The sequence below is a fragment of the Saccoglossus kowalevskii genome, chromosome 15 (genome assembly GCF_978046115.1).
Source record: "Saccoglossus kowalevskii chromosome 15, keSacKowa6.1, whole genome shotgun sequence".
Classification (NCBI taxonomy): domain Eukaryota; kingdom Metazoa; phylum Hemichordata; class Enteropneusta; family Harrimaniidae; genus Saccoglossus; species Saccoglossus kowalevskii.
In genome coordinates, this window is record NC_140655.1 from 19790087 (window position 1) to 19806662 (window position 16576).

At 39.5% G+C, this 16576-nt stretch overlaps 3 protein-coding genes across 3 annotated transcripts; all 3 read right to left on the minus strand.

Annotated features, from left to right (window-relative positions):
- Positions 1 to 7087: 7087 nt before the first annotated feature.
- Positions 7088 to 7783, minus strand: LOC146734046 (uncharacterized protein F54H12.2-like). The gene has a single exon (XM_085508502.1). It carries the CDS (start codon positions 7781 to 7783, stop codon positions 7088 to 7090), a length of 696 nt encoding a protein of 231 aa, XP_085364628.1.
- A 4520-nt stretch (positions 7784 to 12303) lies between these two features.
- LOC146734047 (uncharacterized) lies at positions 12304 to 13137 on the minus strand. Its single transcript, XM_085508503.1, has one exon. It carries the CDS (start codon positions 13135 to 13137, stop codon positions 12304 to 12306), a length of 834 nt encoding a protein of 277 aa, XP_085364629.1.
- Positions 13138 to 13279: 142 nt separating this feature from the next.
- On the minus strand, positions 13280 to 15715 carry LOC146734048 (uncharacterized). The gene has a single exon (XM_085508504.1). The coding sequence runs from the start codon at positions 15713 to 15715 to the stop codon at positions 13280 to 13282; it is 2436 nt and encodes an 811-aa protein (XP_085364630.1).
- Between the last annotated feature and the right edge of the window lie 861 nt (positions 15716 to 16576).

Genomic DNA, 16576 nt, shown 5'->3' on the forward strand with positions numbered 1-16576 from the left:
CCTACCACTCCATACACATTGTAAACTACACCTACAAAATATCCTTTCACCAGTGTACTCTATTTGACTTCATGAGAAATTGAAACAAACAATTTATATGACAACGACCTCAAATATAATTTCAGCCTCTAGTTCAGCACTGATTAAAAAAACTACCTTTGTCTTTATGCCAACTTGTTAAGTTATTCATTGTCTACATCAGTGACTTCAAAATATATGTTTCAATCCCAGGAATTTCACTTGCTATTAATTGCATGGGAGTCTTTCATGATTTTCTATTGTAATGTAATTTTTTTGCGATTACTTGGAACATGAAGCTGTAACCACAGACTGTCTGGGTGCTGTAACTAAATCCTAGCCAGGCGATGGACGCGGGTCATTGGTTGGCCACATAGAGGTCAAAATACGCGTTCTCTTTTTACATGTTAAATGTGGCTCTTCCGTTTCACCCCCTCCGGAAAGTTCTAATTTCGCAGCCTAATCGCAATCGAAAAAACACAAGAATTAGTATAAATGTTCCTGTTTTTGGCGGACTATTGATAGAGAATAATGTTTTTATTACAAAAATGCAGCAAACAGTGAGTTTTTGTCTCAGTTTTTTTTTTATCGGCGAAAAACTACGAACTTGGCAAATTTGGTTGCACATCTTTCCTCTATCATATACACCTAGCAACACCGATGCCAGCTGACTGTGGATACATCACCGATTGTACAGTACTTGTTGTGTATACATTGTACTACCGTAGTGACATGACATTCAGTTTAGTATCCAGCAGAGGGTTGTGTTGCTGTATTTTGACTAGATAGTCAGGGACATATGATGTACTAAGGTTACAGTGACTCTTGTGTAATTATATTGTTGTTGTGTAAAACAGGTTTTTATAGTTAAGACAGATAATTATATGTGTTATAATTATACCTTTGGTTGTTGAGAGACAATATTGTTTAATGTAGACCATACTGTGTGTATAATTGTTATGGTAGTGTATTTGGTATAGTCAGGGACTGACCAAGTTTTAGGGGAGTTTAGGGGTTTCTTAATATTGAAGTTGTGATTTGCCTATGCGTTGTTTGATGTGTTTTCATTTGCTTATGCTGAATATATATTTGAAATTAAACATATTTGATCTGTGTCTTGTCTGGTGTTCAACCGAATGTCGTCACTGTGTGCGCACTCACATGAAATCAGAAGTCAACTGTGTTCCCACGGTACCCACCCTGAGATAAATGTATTTTCAACCGAATCTTGCTTGAAGGTTGGTAACATTGTCATGATCATTGTAACTGTTAAAAAATAAATTCCCTTGAGGGAAAAATATCACATCAGAGTAACCAAAATGTTTGACGATCAGAAAAATGCACAGTTCAAATTGAATACAAACTAATTTTCATTCCGCGTGGAAAAGAAACATAACCTTATAGAATAGTGCATCGTAAACACAAAAATTGGCATAACAAAAGAAAACCTTTTTGATCTTTTTCTGACTGCGTTAACGCAATTTGTAATACAGGGTCGTGTACAGTTTGGATCATTAAAACAATGGATTTTCCACGTTTTCATTCCGTTGTTTGTACAATTTGGACTGTAATTTAACCATTGAAAGTACAGTTGTGAAATAATATGACTCATCATTCTACTTGAAACTGTGGATATTTGACGTTCAGCTGTACTTGGTTCGACCGAAGTTAGAGACAAGGCAGGTCGTGGTGGTGTATCATGTACAGTGACCGGCGCGGCGACCTCAGTCCCAACATCTGATCTGGATACATCTTTGGTATAACCAATATTTTGTGACAGTGTGCTTGACAAGTTTTGTCGTTGTTCTGGGGCGAGTTTGAACGTATAAGATCGGATTCTCGCATCGTTTTTGTGACACGTACATGATATGCCTTGTCTCAATGATTGAGACTTTGCACGCCGGCGCTCTGTACAGAAATAGAAGGCAATTATCGGGTGCAATTTCACTGCAATTGTTCACAATATAACGGAGGCTGAAGGGGGATTTTGCCTGAAACTCGCTATACCTGGTGACCACGAGCCCATTCACTACGTCTATTTCGGGTGGTAGATTTCTTTAAATAAATTCAAATTTCATCTCCTGATAAAGCACAGATACAAGTGTTTGAAAATTAGTATTTTGCAAGTTATATTTCATTATGCTGTACTATTTCATGAGGTTTAGTTGAAAATTAACAGCTTTTCATATACGAATACCCAGTAAATAATACATTGGTGCAAACATTGGAATATTTGAAAACACAACTCAATTCAGTATGAGGGCGCTGTGTAGACTAGGCGATTTGCTTTACCGTTGGTCTCTTGAATGCGAATTTTTGTTTTGAATATATCTATAGACTTGGCGATATTACACCAACAATTAAAAAAGAACGCTTCCCCTAATTGATAAGTTTGAAAAAAAAATGTCAAACCCTATTTTCTTTGTGAACTAATAAACAGCCAAACCAAAACCTTGTTTGTGTAAAATAAAACAATACATACATTTGTTTAGCAATATGGACATTATAATACACCTATAATAGAATTAACACATTCTATTCAGTAGTATTAATAATAAAATGCAAATCATCTCTTACAATTTACGGAATACAACTGACTTAAAATAATTTATTTGCTCTGCATACCGATGTAGATATATTACTGAATTCTGCGAAGTAATGTGATGTGTTGTTCTATCAGATCGTATAGTCATAGTTTGTTCTATACAACGTCGGCGGATAGTTACGCCGAAGAGTAAACACATGCTTGCCAAACATTCACAGTTCACGAGCACAGAATATGATGTGATAACGTGACATGCAATGCACTAAATCTACGATCCCAATACAGGTACTTAGTGATGGTATAACTAAAAACAGTGAATGCATATCCGTAATGCGTTACCTTTGATGAACGGGGATTAACATCGCTATAGTAGTGAACGCAAAATGTTAAAGTATCTTTCATTGGAGTAAGCTTATTTAAGGTTATTTTTAGATATTGATTACATAATTTGAAATATTAATTAAGTTAATGAATTTGAGATTTGCAATATCGCTGATAACGTAGTTATGGGAGTAATGTATACTTTGGATGTACGCGATTACAACTATATCAACGACTGTCCCGAATTATATATTGCTAATTCAATGATTAAATGAATAAATAAAAAAAATCATATAATACATGTATTGTTTACTTATATGTAAGACTAGTGTGTGCTCTGTATAGTCAAAAATGTTCCAATCGATTTAAGTGCCACAGTCAACGCACTACATGATATAAACACCACGTGACATATATCGCGTGTGAACACTATTGTTTATTTCATGAAATTAGAAAAGGTGCTCAGCAAAGAGCATTTTTTGTTCAAGATATATTTTTCTGTGATTGTCTCTGGGATTTGGCATTTTGTGAAGCTTTTTTTGTTCTTTGTTGCAGCTAAGTGTAATACATTCCCAATAATATTTTTGTTGGCAGCAACTTCGTCGCTGTGTTTTTTAACTTCGAAAAGAATACTTTTATTCCAAAATATCGTATTCAGTATTTTTTTTTTATTTTTACAATAGGTCATAGTCAATTTAGTTTTGTGACAGCGCCATAATTCATCAACTCCACTGATGGCAGTTGAAGGGAAATTTCATTCCCTGATAAAGCACAAGTACCAGTGTTCGCAAATTAGTATTTTGCAAGTTCTATTTCATTATGCTGTACTATTTCATGAGGTTTAGTTGAAATTGAACAGCTTTTCATATACGAATACTCAGTAAATAATACATGGGTGCGAACATTGGAATATTTAAGAAACACACAACTCAATTCAGTATGAGGGCGCTGTGTAGACTAGGTGATTTGCTTTAGCGTTGGTCTCTTGAATGCAAATTCTAATTTTGAATCTATTTATAGATTTGGCGATCTTACACCAACGAGAGGAATTAACGAAGGACGCTTCCTCTAATTGATGCGTTTGAAAAAAATGTCATACCCTATTTTATGTGTGAACTAATAAACAGCCAAACCAAATGGTTGTGTCATTATTATCTTGAATATACGACATTGTATTGTTTGGTTGAATGGTCTGTAAATGACATGTGTGTGACGTTTACAAATGGCCGTCATTCGCACGGAAAAAAAAGGGTTATTTTCACGTGCAGTAAATATGGTGGCGTGATACACCCAAGTACCTCGTCTGCAGGTTACTACATGTATATTTGTGTCTAACTATGGTTATCATACTATTTAGATTGCCATGTTGTTGTATTTCTTTAATATAAAAAAGTACTGTTAGATTAATTTGTCAATTATGACCCCGAATGTATAATGTACACCGACAGGTGTACTGAGTGTTTTTTTTAATTCACCCCCCAACCGGTGGGGGCACTTGGCTAACAGAGTTAGGACAAATGGGTGTACTGCAAAATAACAAAAACGAAAACATTTTTTTCGATAAATTTCGGACTTTCTGTTTGACCTGTAGCTGTCCGTCTTTTGAAAAGTATGCCTTTTGTTTTTTGCGGACATTAGAAAAATGTATCCCTCCCTCCGCAAAATTAAGAACGCACATGCGTAATACTCGACCAGCCCAAAGTTCCTCCCGGGCTCAAACTGCACCCGCAATGTGCTTACAGCAGATATCACGACTAATATTTGCCAAATCAATACTTCTAAACCAATACTTCTAACCCACCAATATTTTAACCATGGCTCAATGACAACCTGTCGTAAAGTTGCAACGCCACACAAACCTAAACTACCGTCCCTTAACACCGTGAGGGGCGGCGCCTAAATGCACGCGAACCTCCAACAAAGAAAACATGATCTTTAAGTTTAACTGGTGACCAACTAGATGAGATTGAGGGATTAAAGGGCGAAAAAAATGCAAAAAAAAAGTCACAGGCAAAAATGTTTGCCACTAATAACAACCGGTGTCCCGTTGCGGCATCAAATTCTTGCTGACAAAATTGCATTGAAATTGCACCCGGGTAATTGCCATCTGTTTCAAAGAACACGGGACAACGCAGAATTCGACGACGATATATGGTATTGTAATTCTCTTCTATGGATAAATAAATGACAGGAGATGATGAAGGTAATTTCCACTGTACAGAGCGCCGGCGTGGAAAGTCCTTCATTCGGCTGGAGTTGAGACAGGGCATATCATGTACGTGTCACAAAAACGATGCGAGAATCCTATCTTACACCAACAAACTTACCTCAGAACAACGACAAAACTTGTCAGGCATACTGTCACAAAATATTTGTTATACTAAAAATGTATCCGCATCAGATATTGGGACTGAGGTTGCAGTGCTGGTCGCCGTGCCTGTCACTGTACATGATACACCACCGGGAGCCAGCTTGTGTCAAACTTCGGTCGAAGCAAGTACCGCAGAACGTCAAGTATCCACAGTTTCAAGTAGATAATGAGTCACAAAAGCGGTTGATTTCACTACTGTACTTTCAATGGGCAAATTGCAGTCCAAATTGTACAAACTCCGGAATGAAAACGTGGAAAATCCGTTGTATTAATGATTAAAACTGTACAAACTGTACACGACCCTGTATTTCAAATGGCGTTGACACAGTCAGTAAAAGGTCAGAAAAGTTATCTGTTGCTGTGCACATTTTTGTCAATATACTGGTATAATATAATAGCAATAATCCCCCGCCGAAGTTGGGTATACCACTTGATATTGCACAATATGTCGTGAAATGTGCATTTACCCGACTTCGGCGAGTTTATTACTTAAATGTATAATATAATAATAGTTCGGAAGTATAACCTAAGAGGTCAGATGAATTTTTCTGATTGTCATAAATTTGCGTTACTTCTGAATTATTCTGATGTGGTATTTTTCGCTCAAGGGAATTTAGTTTTCAACAGTTACAATGTTCACGACAACTTTATTTATTTTTTTAATGGAAATTCTCATGAGTCGTCGATAACATCAAAAGAGTGACACTGTGTTTGCTTCGGAGAATTATTCGAACTGAAATGTGTTTCACCGAAACAATTACTCTGCGATAATTGCTTGAAATGCATACTTATCTATAAGGTTCACGACAAATTATTGAATCAAACCTATTATATTACACAATAGCATGATTTGATATTTATACCTGGTATTGACCAATGATAATTGAAAAAATCCCATGAACTTCACGAGCATACATTATAGTAATGTAAATATATACAATAATTATATCAACACCCCACTGAATTACGAGAAAATATTGCGGGCATGGCATGGAAACTGCCGCAATTTTTACTTGACTCATACACACCAATGAACTATGGACTTTACGATCACGAGTAATTTAATAACAATAGGACAATAAAACTGTATGACTGAATAGTGACGTGTTGTCATGTAATAGCTTTCAATAGAATAGTTTTCAACTAATATAGTATCATGTGATCGCATAGTCCCCCCTGTCTAGGTCGTATATAAATACCGGTTGCCTGAGGTGGCAGATGTATATGACCAGTTATATTATACACCATGTAGCCCTCGATCCACGTCGTTGTCAGAGTGGGCGTTAATTGTATTAGATCGCCGGCCCACACAACACCGTACCGCTATGGATCATGATATAGCAACACTATGACAACACCGTGTATTCAGGCCTAACACCAATGTAGAACAGGCTGCTGCTATTGTGACGTACTTTATACCGGGAGTGTTGCGCAGAACAAATCTGTTTGAATATATCGCCTTGTACCCTATGTTATTTTGTTACGTTGAAATTAGCCTCAGAATTGGCACTGTAGGTTGAGTAAAAGAAAGATTTTGAATGAAAAAAAATGATGATGGGCTACATATATTGACACTTGTTTCGGTGAACATATACTACAGAAAGGTATATGCGTAATTGTCACAGGACAACCGAAATGTAACTTGGGAAATAACGATGTGCTCAAAGAGGAACACTCTTTAAAGCGTGCGCTTTTCGTAAGAAAGAAAGAAAGAAATGAATAAATACATTCAATCATTTATTTTACAAATATTGCCCGAATAATAAAATGCAATACATTGTATTGGTCTAATCCGCTCATTTTAAAAAGAAATTATCTGAACCATTCATTATTCAGTTACACTGTGTGGTCAAGCGAGAGGGTGAACTGATTTGTCGTCGAAACTTGAAGGAATTGCTTAATATTCGATGTGAATTCAGTCTAACTTCCACCCCATTGAGTAAATACTTTGGTTGAAAAAATATGTCTCCATGTATTCGTCCGATCATGTCGACCGTCTTACTGAGCGATATATATGCGTATCGACGTTTGAGTCCCATGTTAGCATCATCATCATCGGCTCTCGGGTTTGCGACATTCATTTTTCCAGCAGTGTTCTTCTCAAATATTGCAGCACCAATCTGCGTTGATTTGGCGTCCCCTCCATAATTCAATAGCGTTTCGATCATGGCTCTGTAAGAATAAGTAGGAGACGCGTCCGAAATCTGCTTTCCATTCAGGTACACATCGATTTGATTGAAGAGGGAATGCAACCACAAGTTTGCAGGCCCTACAGTGGCGTCCGCAGCCAAATTACTTCCGTTGGCATTCGTGATTTTAGCCTTGATGTGCAAAAGCGTAGAACCAATATCGATGTAGTCACTTCCGGCCGAAGGTATTACGAATTCGATCGGACCATCGGCTATATTCGTGAGTGGGTTTACCTCTTCATAACTTCCTTTTTCAATACTTGTCTGTGTCGGAGGAATAGTAAAGAGATCGAGTTCAGTCTTTGCACATTCGCAGGAGTGTTCGTGTACAAAAGCCATGATGTTCAGTCGAATATATCCGGAGATCTTCTCCTCTTCTTTGCCTTGGAAGAAATGACACGTCTCGTTGTTGTCTTCTTCCTTTTGATGCTGCGTCCTCGCCCTGTTTGAGAGGGTCTTCCAAATAAATTGCTCAATACTGAAGAAGTAATTTGACGACCCGCAGTCTTTGCTCTACTCGAAGCCGCTTTTTTAAAGTTTTTCCCTTGTACAACGTCACCTAGAATACCCAAACCGGCATCGAGCGCTGGTTTTGCCACTGCTTTCAGACCTTGTGTTAACAGAGGTGCGGCCGATCTCCCCCACGTGGGGAGTGTAAGGTCGATGTCTGTTCATTTTCTTTTTCTTCACACTAGCGAAGGACGAGCTTTGCGAAACTCAGCGTCACGATCACACGGCCAGGTTGAAATGGCACCTTCTCCCCCGTATCAGACCTTATATCAATTTCCACAGTCTCGAATGTTGACGTTCGAATTGGGAGAAAGTATTGTTTGTTGTAAGTGTGATTGACGCTATCTCCGTGGGTTCCTTCAATGTTGACTATTCTCAAGAGAGGTACGGAAACATCACCGACCATTTGGTGTTCGACTATATTGCAATACACGTAGAGGGAATACAAACATCTAACATCGGCAAGGTAGGGACTAGTGTGTCTTTCGTTTGTAATTGTTGTATTTGTGGGAAATCCTAACAGTTCGGCCAATCCGCCCATCAAGATTACATGAGCTCCTTCTTCGACCGCAATGGTCACTCTCCTAGACCTCGAATTATATGTCATCAGTATTTCATCTGGCAGACCTTTTTCTCGAATCACGTCTAAAATCATTTCGATCGAGTTGTAGTAGCCTGGATTCAATTTCACTTCTCCGTGATCTCTCAGACTGGGTGAGGCATCGTAAAAGATCCTATTTTCACCATGTACAACATTGTACCATGAATTTGGGTAGTGGATGTCGGCCAACGCTACTTCCCAATTGCCATCTAACGAAACCGTTCTCGGTAGTTTGACAGTGTATTTTGTCAACGTGTTGTTCGGGAACACATCAAGCGAAGAATTACTAGGGAGCGTCAAAAAGAAATCCTGCCCCGACATGATGATCTTTGAAATGAATCAGGTCATCGTGTGAAAGGTATTTATAAACGTTCCAAGTCCCTGATCCAAGAATTAAACGAATCGTCATACCCACGCCACTTAACGAAATATTCCACACGGCCTTTACGTTTTCTCTTGCGCAGTACTTTCTCCACAATGTACAATGCATCATCCTTCTTTTACTATTTTCTGAAGTTCTTCTTCGTAGAAAGTACCTTCCAACATTTCACCATTGTAATATGAAATTTTGTAAACAGGTGGTTGCATATTGAGGCCTCCAACAATCGTGAATACCTCTTCGGTCCAATTGGGCAGGTATCCTTTCTTGAAAACGTGTTTGGTTTTACTGATTCTGACTCTGTCACCGAGTTTATAAATCTTCTTCCTCCCCCTTTTCTCTGTGCTTTAATCACCATACAATATGTCTCTGACCTTTTTCTGGTTTGCGTAGGTAACAAGTGAGGGTTTGGTATTTATACTTCTGTGATGGGTATTGTTGTAAGAACGTACCATGTCGTCTAATACAGGCAGATAAGTCAACGTGTTGTTCTTCGTGAAATATCTGAAAATTTTTCCCTTGATGGTTCTGTTATATCTCTCCACAACGCTGGCTTTAGTCTCATTGCCTGTAGTGACGAACTTAATGTCTTCGCTCTTGCGGTAGTTTTGAAAAAGTCTGTTGGTGAATTCAGTTCCTCTGTCCGTGTGCAAAACGTCAGGGCGACGACCCTTCTTAATAAGTATTTTCCGAATTGCCTCGACCAAACTCCCCCCTCTCTTGTCTTTCAGAGGTACGACGAAAGCATATTTCGAAAAAAAACGTCGATACACGTCAATAAGAACTTGTATCCTCTGTTGTATCTGGATATCAAGGAGAGATCGCATAGATCGGCCTCCCACTGCTCGTCAACTTGGGAAACCACCACCCTCCTTCTTTTAAAGGACCGTCTAGAGGGTTTGTGCAGAGTGTATGTATCCTGTTTACTCAACTACTTCTCCACGTCCGACTTGGTTATCTTTTTTCCTCTCTTTGTTTTTTTTACGGCAGCGTAAAGGGAATTCAAACCCCCGTAACTTCCAGGACTTTGGACATCGTAAAACAGTTCGTCTAGGATGGTACCCGTCTTCTTCGTCATTATTTACGGGTGTGGTTATTTCACACGCGAAGAGGCAGTAGATACATTCGATAAACGAAAGCAAAGCAGGACAACGTGGATCCATCACGACTGACTGTACCAAAGTGAGATCGAGGGGGTGCGACGGGTTCTATTTAATATGTCACCCAAGTGTGTCGAGGATGAATGGGAGTGGAAACCACATGGGGTCTATGTCTCTGCGGAACTCTCCCCTTGAGTGTGTTGCTATGCATGTAAGACCACCGATCCGTATTGCCAACAAGGTCTTGAGGAACATTTGATATTTTCATAACTTCGGCAAATTCTCTCCAACCTGTGGGGGTGAAATTCTTCCTTTTACATAAGAAATCATTGACTAAATCGATGACGTGTGTGCCTGGCACAGATTGTCTGTCAATGATTAATTCACCGTTTTCACCCCAGTCGACCAGTTGGTTCTGTTTAACTTTCTGAAGTAGAAGCTTTGCTTTTCTCTGCATGCTCCTAGGAACACTTTGTAAGACTTCGGTTGTAATTTTATCCGGTACACCGTCTTTGTCGGGTTGATATTCCCGATCAGCTACAGGGACAGCGCTGGGTAATTGCTGCGTAACGGAGATTGGAATCGGTTCGTTTTTCTTCTCCCGCAACAACAAGTACTTGCGCAGAACTTGTTGGTACAGTTTGACTTTTTCATCTTCAGGCAACTCTTCCATTTGCGTTATGCCATTCATGTCTCTATCCAGGGAAGTCAATGATTTCACCACAGGTCTCGTCATTTGAGCATTCTGGCTTTGGATAGTAGATAATAGTTCAGCAGGGACTAAAGCCATCTTCTTCACTGATTCCATCTATTTAAGACCGAGTAAAGGTGGGAGTATGCTCGAAATTAAGGGAGCGATTAAGGCGGTCAGGAAACCCCCTTTCTGAACCAGAATTTTTTTCTTTTTCTTGACTGAAATTTTCTTATTGGACAGTGCTCGGAGATGTTTCACGTACAACGCCAATTTTCTTTTCTGACTAGGTGATAGCTGGACGTTCCCTTTCAACACATTGAACGAGCATTCGCACAGACACTGTATCTAGTCACTAGAGGCTCCGCAATTATCCCCTTTTGTTGTTTTGAGTTGGCCTTGTGCAATACGGAGAGAAAATCAGCGTGCTTTCGCATGCGGGTTGACATGATGAAATGACTGATGGTGGAAGACTGTCTTTTTTTATACCTTTTTCACGTACACTATCGGTACTTGAGATGAAAGTATGTTCGTTCGAATGCGTATTTCCTCAGGGGTGTCAGGCATCAGATCCATGAGGAGGTAACCGTGAGGTTCTTGGGTGGCATCGGTGAATGCCTCCTGAAGAAACTTAATGTTTCCGGGGTACATTTGCCTAGCCAGAACATTGACTTGTAATGCGTCCCTTGGATTTTTAAATAGAAAAATGTAGTGCGTGTTGAGACTGATGGTTCTCGATTGCTTGCCCTGATGAAAGAGATTTTGCAAAATCAGTATCACGGATAAATTTCGATGGTGAGATCCCTTCGTGAAGAACTGGGCGATTTGTTTATCGTTACCCGTTTCTGTCATCAGATCATCTATCACCAACAAGTTTCTTTTAGACGGCTCAATTATTCTACCAATATCTGGAGGTATCCCTTCGATAAAACGAATTCGAGGCACTGTCTTCATCATTTCCAAATAGGCTGGCTGAAACTCACCGTAGCACCAATAGATAACGTCTGGTGGTGGAGATATGACGCTGTCACATTGTTCTAATATCTGTTTGACTAAAAACGTCTTCCCAGACTGTGTGGGACCGCACACAAGAGAGGTAAATGGGTGTTTCAATCTTGCATCCATGACGATATAATAGGACCTCGCTCGTTATCGCGTTTCTTTTTACGTTCTTCAATGTACTTTTTGAACATCCAGTTCAAAACAAAATAAGGTAGTGTGCATAAGGCAGAATAGATGAGTGATAGAACCATGTCCGATTTGGTAGAATCCATGTCAATGTGATTGTTCAAGGTTCAAATGGATGAATGGAGGTAAACGATGACCTCGCTTTTATTTATATATTTTTTGTTTTGTTTTTAGAAGCCGTATGGGAGGGTACAGTAATCGTCTTGTATCACCCGTTTGTCATACACTAAACTGTATGTTTTAACTTCTTCTCTATTGAATATTCTATCTCCCTTGCGCATTATTTTTCGGGGTCTTTGATATGTAGAGGGCCGCTTGTTCTCCGAACGAGTCGATTCATGGAGTCAAAATTAATTTCCAGTTGATTTCTGTAATTGAGGGTGAACCCTCTCACTTTACACACTGTTTGTTCCCACTTTTGTCCGGTTTGTGTAGTGGGTATGCGTAATTCTTCGGTCCTCCCGATACGAAATGCGTGATGTAATTATCCACTGGTGTTATTTCTCTCGTCAAATCTCCAAGATAATCACCTGTTGGTGGATCCCATTCTCCAGCTCGCTGGATGTAAATGATAGAATCTGTGTCAAAGTACAAGACTCTACTACCTAATTTCTCCAGAACACTGTAGAGTTTAAGTCGGGCATAGCTCGTCGTCATGGCAGCCAGTACAACGTTCGTATTGGGTGCTTCGGTAATGTAGTCTTCTTTATCGCAGTGCTGGACAAGAACCATTTCGTCAGAGACAAAAGAAAGATCTGTGACATTCTTTGTACTATCCATCAACATTTCCAACAGTTTGGCGGACGTTTCTACATATGTGCTCTGTCCAAAGTTTGATCTCTGTCTCTGTCCCCAGAATGAGTTGAGGTTTAGCTTGGCAAGAGTTCTGAGGCCTGGATTTGGGGTTATCTTGCTTCTATCCAAGACGATACATTCTCTTTCGTGGTATCTTTGGATGTACATGGTTCGGTCTTCAACGGTGCGACACCACTCGGGATAACCAGAAGACTCTTGTTTAATTTTCAGAAACATGTTGATGTACTCTGTGAACAACCCTCCTTCTCCAGTCTTGGGGTTGTAGGTTGCCGACTCATCGTAATGCCAAACTTCATATACCTTGGTGATGTGATACCCTACTTCTTCAGCCTTTTTCAATTCCGGAGTGCACCAAACACCCGTCAGTTGACGTTCATTGACACTGTGGTGACATTTGTCTTGATTCATGGTTTCCGCGCATTTGGAACAGAGTGGGAACATCAGTTTGTTGTTCACCCTGAAAGGTAGAACTGGTATATACAATTTCCTTGGAGGTAAAACATCGCACTTGATAATACCGAAATAGTCCGTGGGTTTGACGATAAAGTCTTTAGTTACGACTGTTGGGTGGCCAACTGGATATCGCGAGGTCTTGTTTAATTTTCAGAAACATGTTGATGTACTCTGTGAACAACCCTCCTTCTCCAGTCTTGGGGTTGTAGGTTGCCGACTCATCGTAATGCCAAACTTCATATACCTTGGTGATGTGATACCCTACTTCTTCAGCCTTTTTCAATTCCGGAGTGCACCAAACACCCGTCAGTTGACGTTCATTGACACTGTGGTGACATTTGTCTTGATTCATGGTTTCCGCGCATTTGGAACAGAGTGGGAACATCAGTTTGTTGTTCACCCTGAAAGGTAGAACTGGTATATACAATTTCCTTGGAGGTAAAACATCGCACTTGATAATACCGAAATAGTCCGTGGGTTTGACGATAAAGTCTTTAGTTACGACTGTTGGGTGGCCAACTGGATATCGCGAGGTCTTATTGATGTATGGGTAGAGGCTACAAAAGTCAATATATTCTATCTTTTCGCCTTTCTTGATCTCGTAATACAGATGCAGAGCATTAGTACGACCGCCGAGAAAAGCCTCTCTGCCTCTGATAGGATTTGAGATATCTAAGTTTCCAACATACCTCTCGACTTTGTGATTGTTCTTCATCAGGTTTTTGAAATCACATTCCCACATGGTGACTAGCGAGTATCCTTTCGATTTCAACCACTCTTCCCTCGCCAGTAGCCTTTCATAGAGGGATGTCATACTGAGTTCATTCTTGCGATTCGTTTCATTTCTTCTGGGAAAACACTTTGGGCACCCGTGGAAGTAACAACCGTAGTACTCATACAAGGTTTCGGTAGAAGCATCATATCCGTCTATGTGATAAGGTCCGATTTTCATCTCTCTTCTGGAATTACGAACATGTTGAATACGCGTATTATTGACGTGTGCCTCATATTCCATCCATCTTATAGCATCTGCGGATTGATTCTGGGCGCTGAGATAACCTTTCTCAGGCACAACACCGATTGTATCAGTAGTCAGGAAATTCTTTCGAAATATGACGTTGCACACGGAGGCGATCGTGATGCAACAACTGAAAGGGTCAACTTTGGTGAGATCCATCATCATCGATCTAAATGCCAAACAACACTCTTCGAGTATGCGTACGTCACTCCGACAGAACTTGAGCAGTTCTTTACGTAAATCATAAACAGAGTTCTTTTCTACTTCTCCATTGTACAATGTGTAGAATTTCTTTCTAACCTCCTCCTTCATACCATCTGGGTCAAAATAACAATCCTCAGGTATCGGTCCTCTGTAACTGTCTCCAGCGGTTCTTGGAAACAGGTGGGGAAAAAAGCCTTTGTGTAACTCGTCTATGCCAAAGGTCTTAGGAAGTTTAGATAGAGCCATGGGCAGGAAATTCAAGCTATCAATGAATTTGATATCTGCACGACGGATGTATAGTTGCATGACTTTTGAACCATTCATGATGACTTCGGGTAGTATATTGTGATCGTGACAGTATTTCAGAATCATAATTCCATCATATCCCTTTGAATTATGTGCGATGAAAATCATTCCATTATGCTCTTTTTCTAATGCCCACTCGCAGAAATCTTCCAAGGTACGTGAACCATTGAACACTTTGTCCGTATTCTGTGGAATTCTCGCTACGCACAGATCTGGAATATGAGTGCAATGTTCGTCGGTCGTGCATTCAAATTCGTAAAAGACGTAGTTACCATGGCTGTCTGAGTCATCCTCCTCAAATTCTTCCATCGATTCGTCAGATTCTTGGTTCTTTTTTCTATCGGTGAGTGGTTGAATGTAACACAGGTGGTCGTACGTCTGAAAAGACTTGCAGGTTTTGCAGTAAACTTCGTTACATTTGTGAGACCCATCACGATATTTGAGGAGTTTGTGACATTTTTCGCAACGTTGAACTGACTGGCAGAGAGTTTTTACCCCATTAACCGACTTTTGATGCCGTTCGAAACATTCTTCGTTCTTGAAAAATCTGTGACAATTTCCGCATTTTTGCCATCGTGTAACCACACAGTCCCTTTGATTTCCACAACTCAAACACCCTGTCGGACACATGTGATCATAACGGTGAGAATAAGACTTATCACACCTAGTGCAATAGTACTTCTTTCCTAGAAAACCTGTCATTTTTGTGATGACGTTGTAGTGTTTATCTTTTAGAAACAAATATATGTCTTTTGAACCTTCTGCGGCATCGCCCACAAAGATGATGGAGTCAAAATGATCGTGCGACAATACGTGTATTCTGAAATTGGGTAACACGCTCTGGAATTTTTTAATCTCTTCGATACCACATGGTCCCTGTTCGACTCTGGCTTTCCGTAAAAGTTCTCTAGCTTGAACGGATTGCATAGAGTAGTTCGCCGTTTTTTTCCTCTTCATGGTACTCCACATCGATGGTGGATTTTCGTCTTTTTTTGCCTGTGACATGGCGACCACGATCGCTCTAGCGCAACACTTCTGGTCATCGGAAACGATTTCAATGACAGATTTGGAATTTTTCAACCTGTCTGCGATCTTCGTGTCAAACTGTCACTTCCTCCCACGTGTTTTGCCGGCACCAAGGGGCATTTCAACAGATACCGTCCTGATGGTGATGTTTTCCTCGAGGAATATATCTTGGTAAGATTGTAGAATCCTCTCCACTTTGGACATCACCTTGTCGACATTCATGTCCTCAACCGGTATAAATGGTAGCCAAATTTCGTAGTTCAAGTTGGGTACGTTTATGGAAATGCGAATTTGGTCACGTCCGTCAAGGTCAGAGGTGATCAGTTCAAGCAGTTGATGAAAGGCAGCGTGTAATACGTTATGAACTTCATCGAACGTATTAGCATTTGGATGCAAAACTTTTACAACCCAATCCGTTCCACTCACCTTAAACTTTTTGACAAAACGTTTTCTCTTACTGACAAGATTGAAATTAATCTTGTTGGTGATATTCTCGTCACTATCATCCATGTCAGTATCACTGTAATAAAATTCAAATAAATAAATAAATAAATAAATAAATAAATAAATAAATAAATAAATAAATAAATAAATAAATAAATAAATAAATAAATAAATAAATAATTAAATAATTAAATAAATAAATAAATAAATAAACACTATCTTTCGTAGGTGATTGCTGAGGTGTTTCGTCTTCACTGAAAAATAAGTGTTATATTATTTTTATTATTCATATTGTTTACTAATCTTCACATGCATATCGAACGAATTCTATGTATAGTATTCGAATACACACCTGCTTATAATAGTACATTCATACTCTAGGTCTGACGAAGTTTG

Bases quoted from the DNA above. Each gene is read 5' to 3' on its own strand.
- LOC146734047 (XM_085508503.1), bottom strand. From the start codon at position 13,137: ATGAATCAAGACAAATGTCACCACAGTGTCAATGAACGTCAACTGACG.
- LOC146734046 (XM_085508502.1), bottom strand. From the start codon at position 7,783: ATGGCTTTTGTACACGAACACTCCTGCGAATGTGCAAAGACTGAACTC.
- LOC146734048 (XM_085508504.1), bottom strand. From the start codon at position 15,715: ATGTCACAGGCAAAAAAAGACGAAAATCCACCATCGATGTGGAGTACC.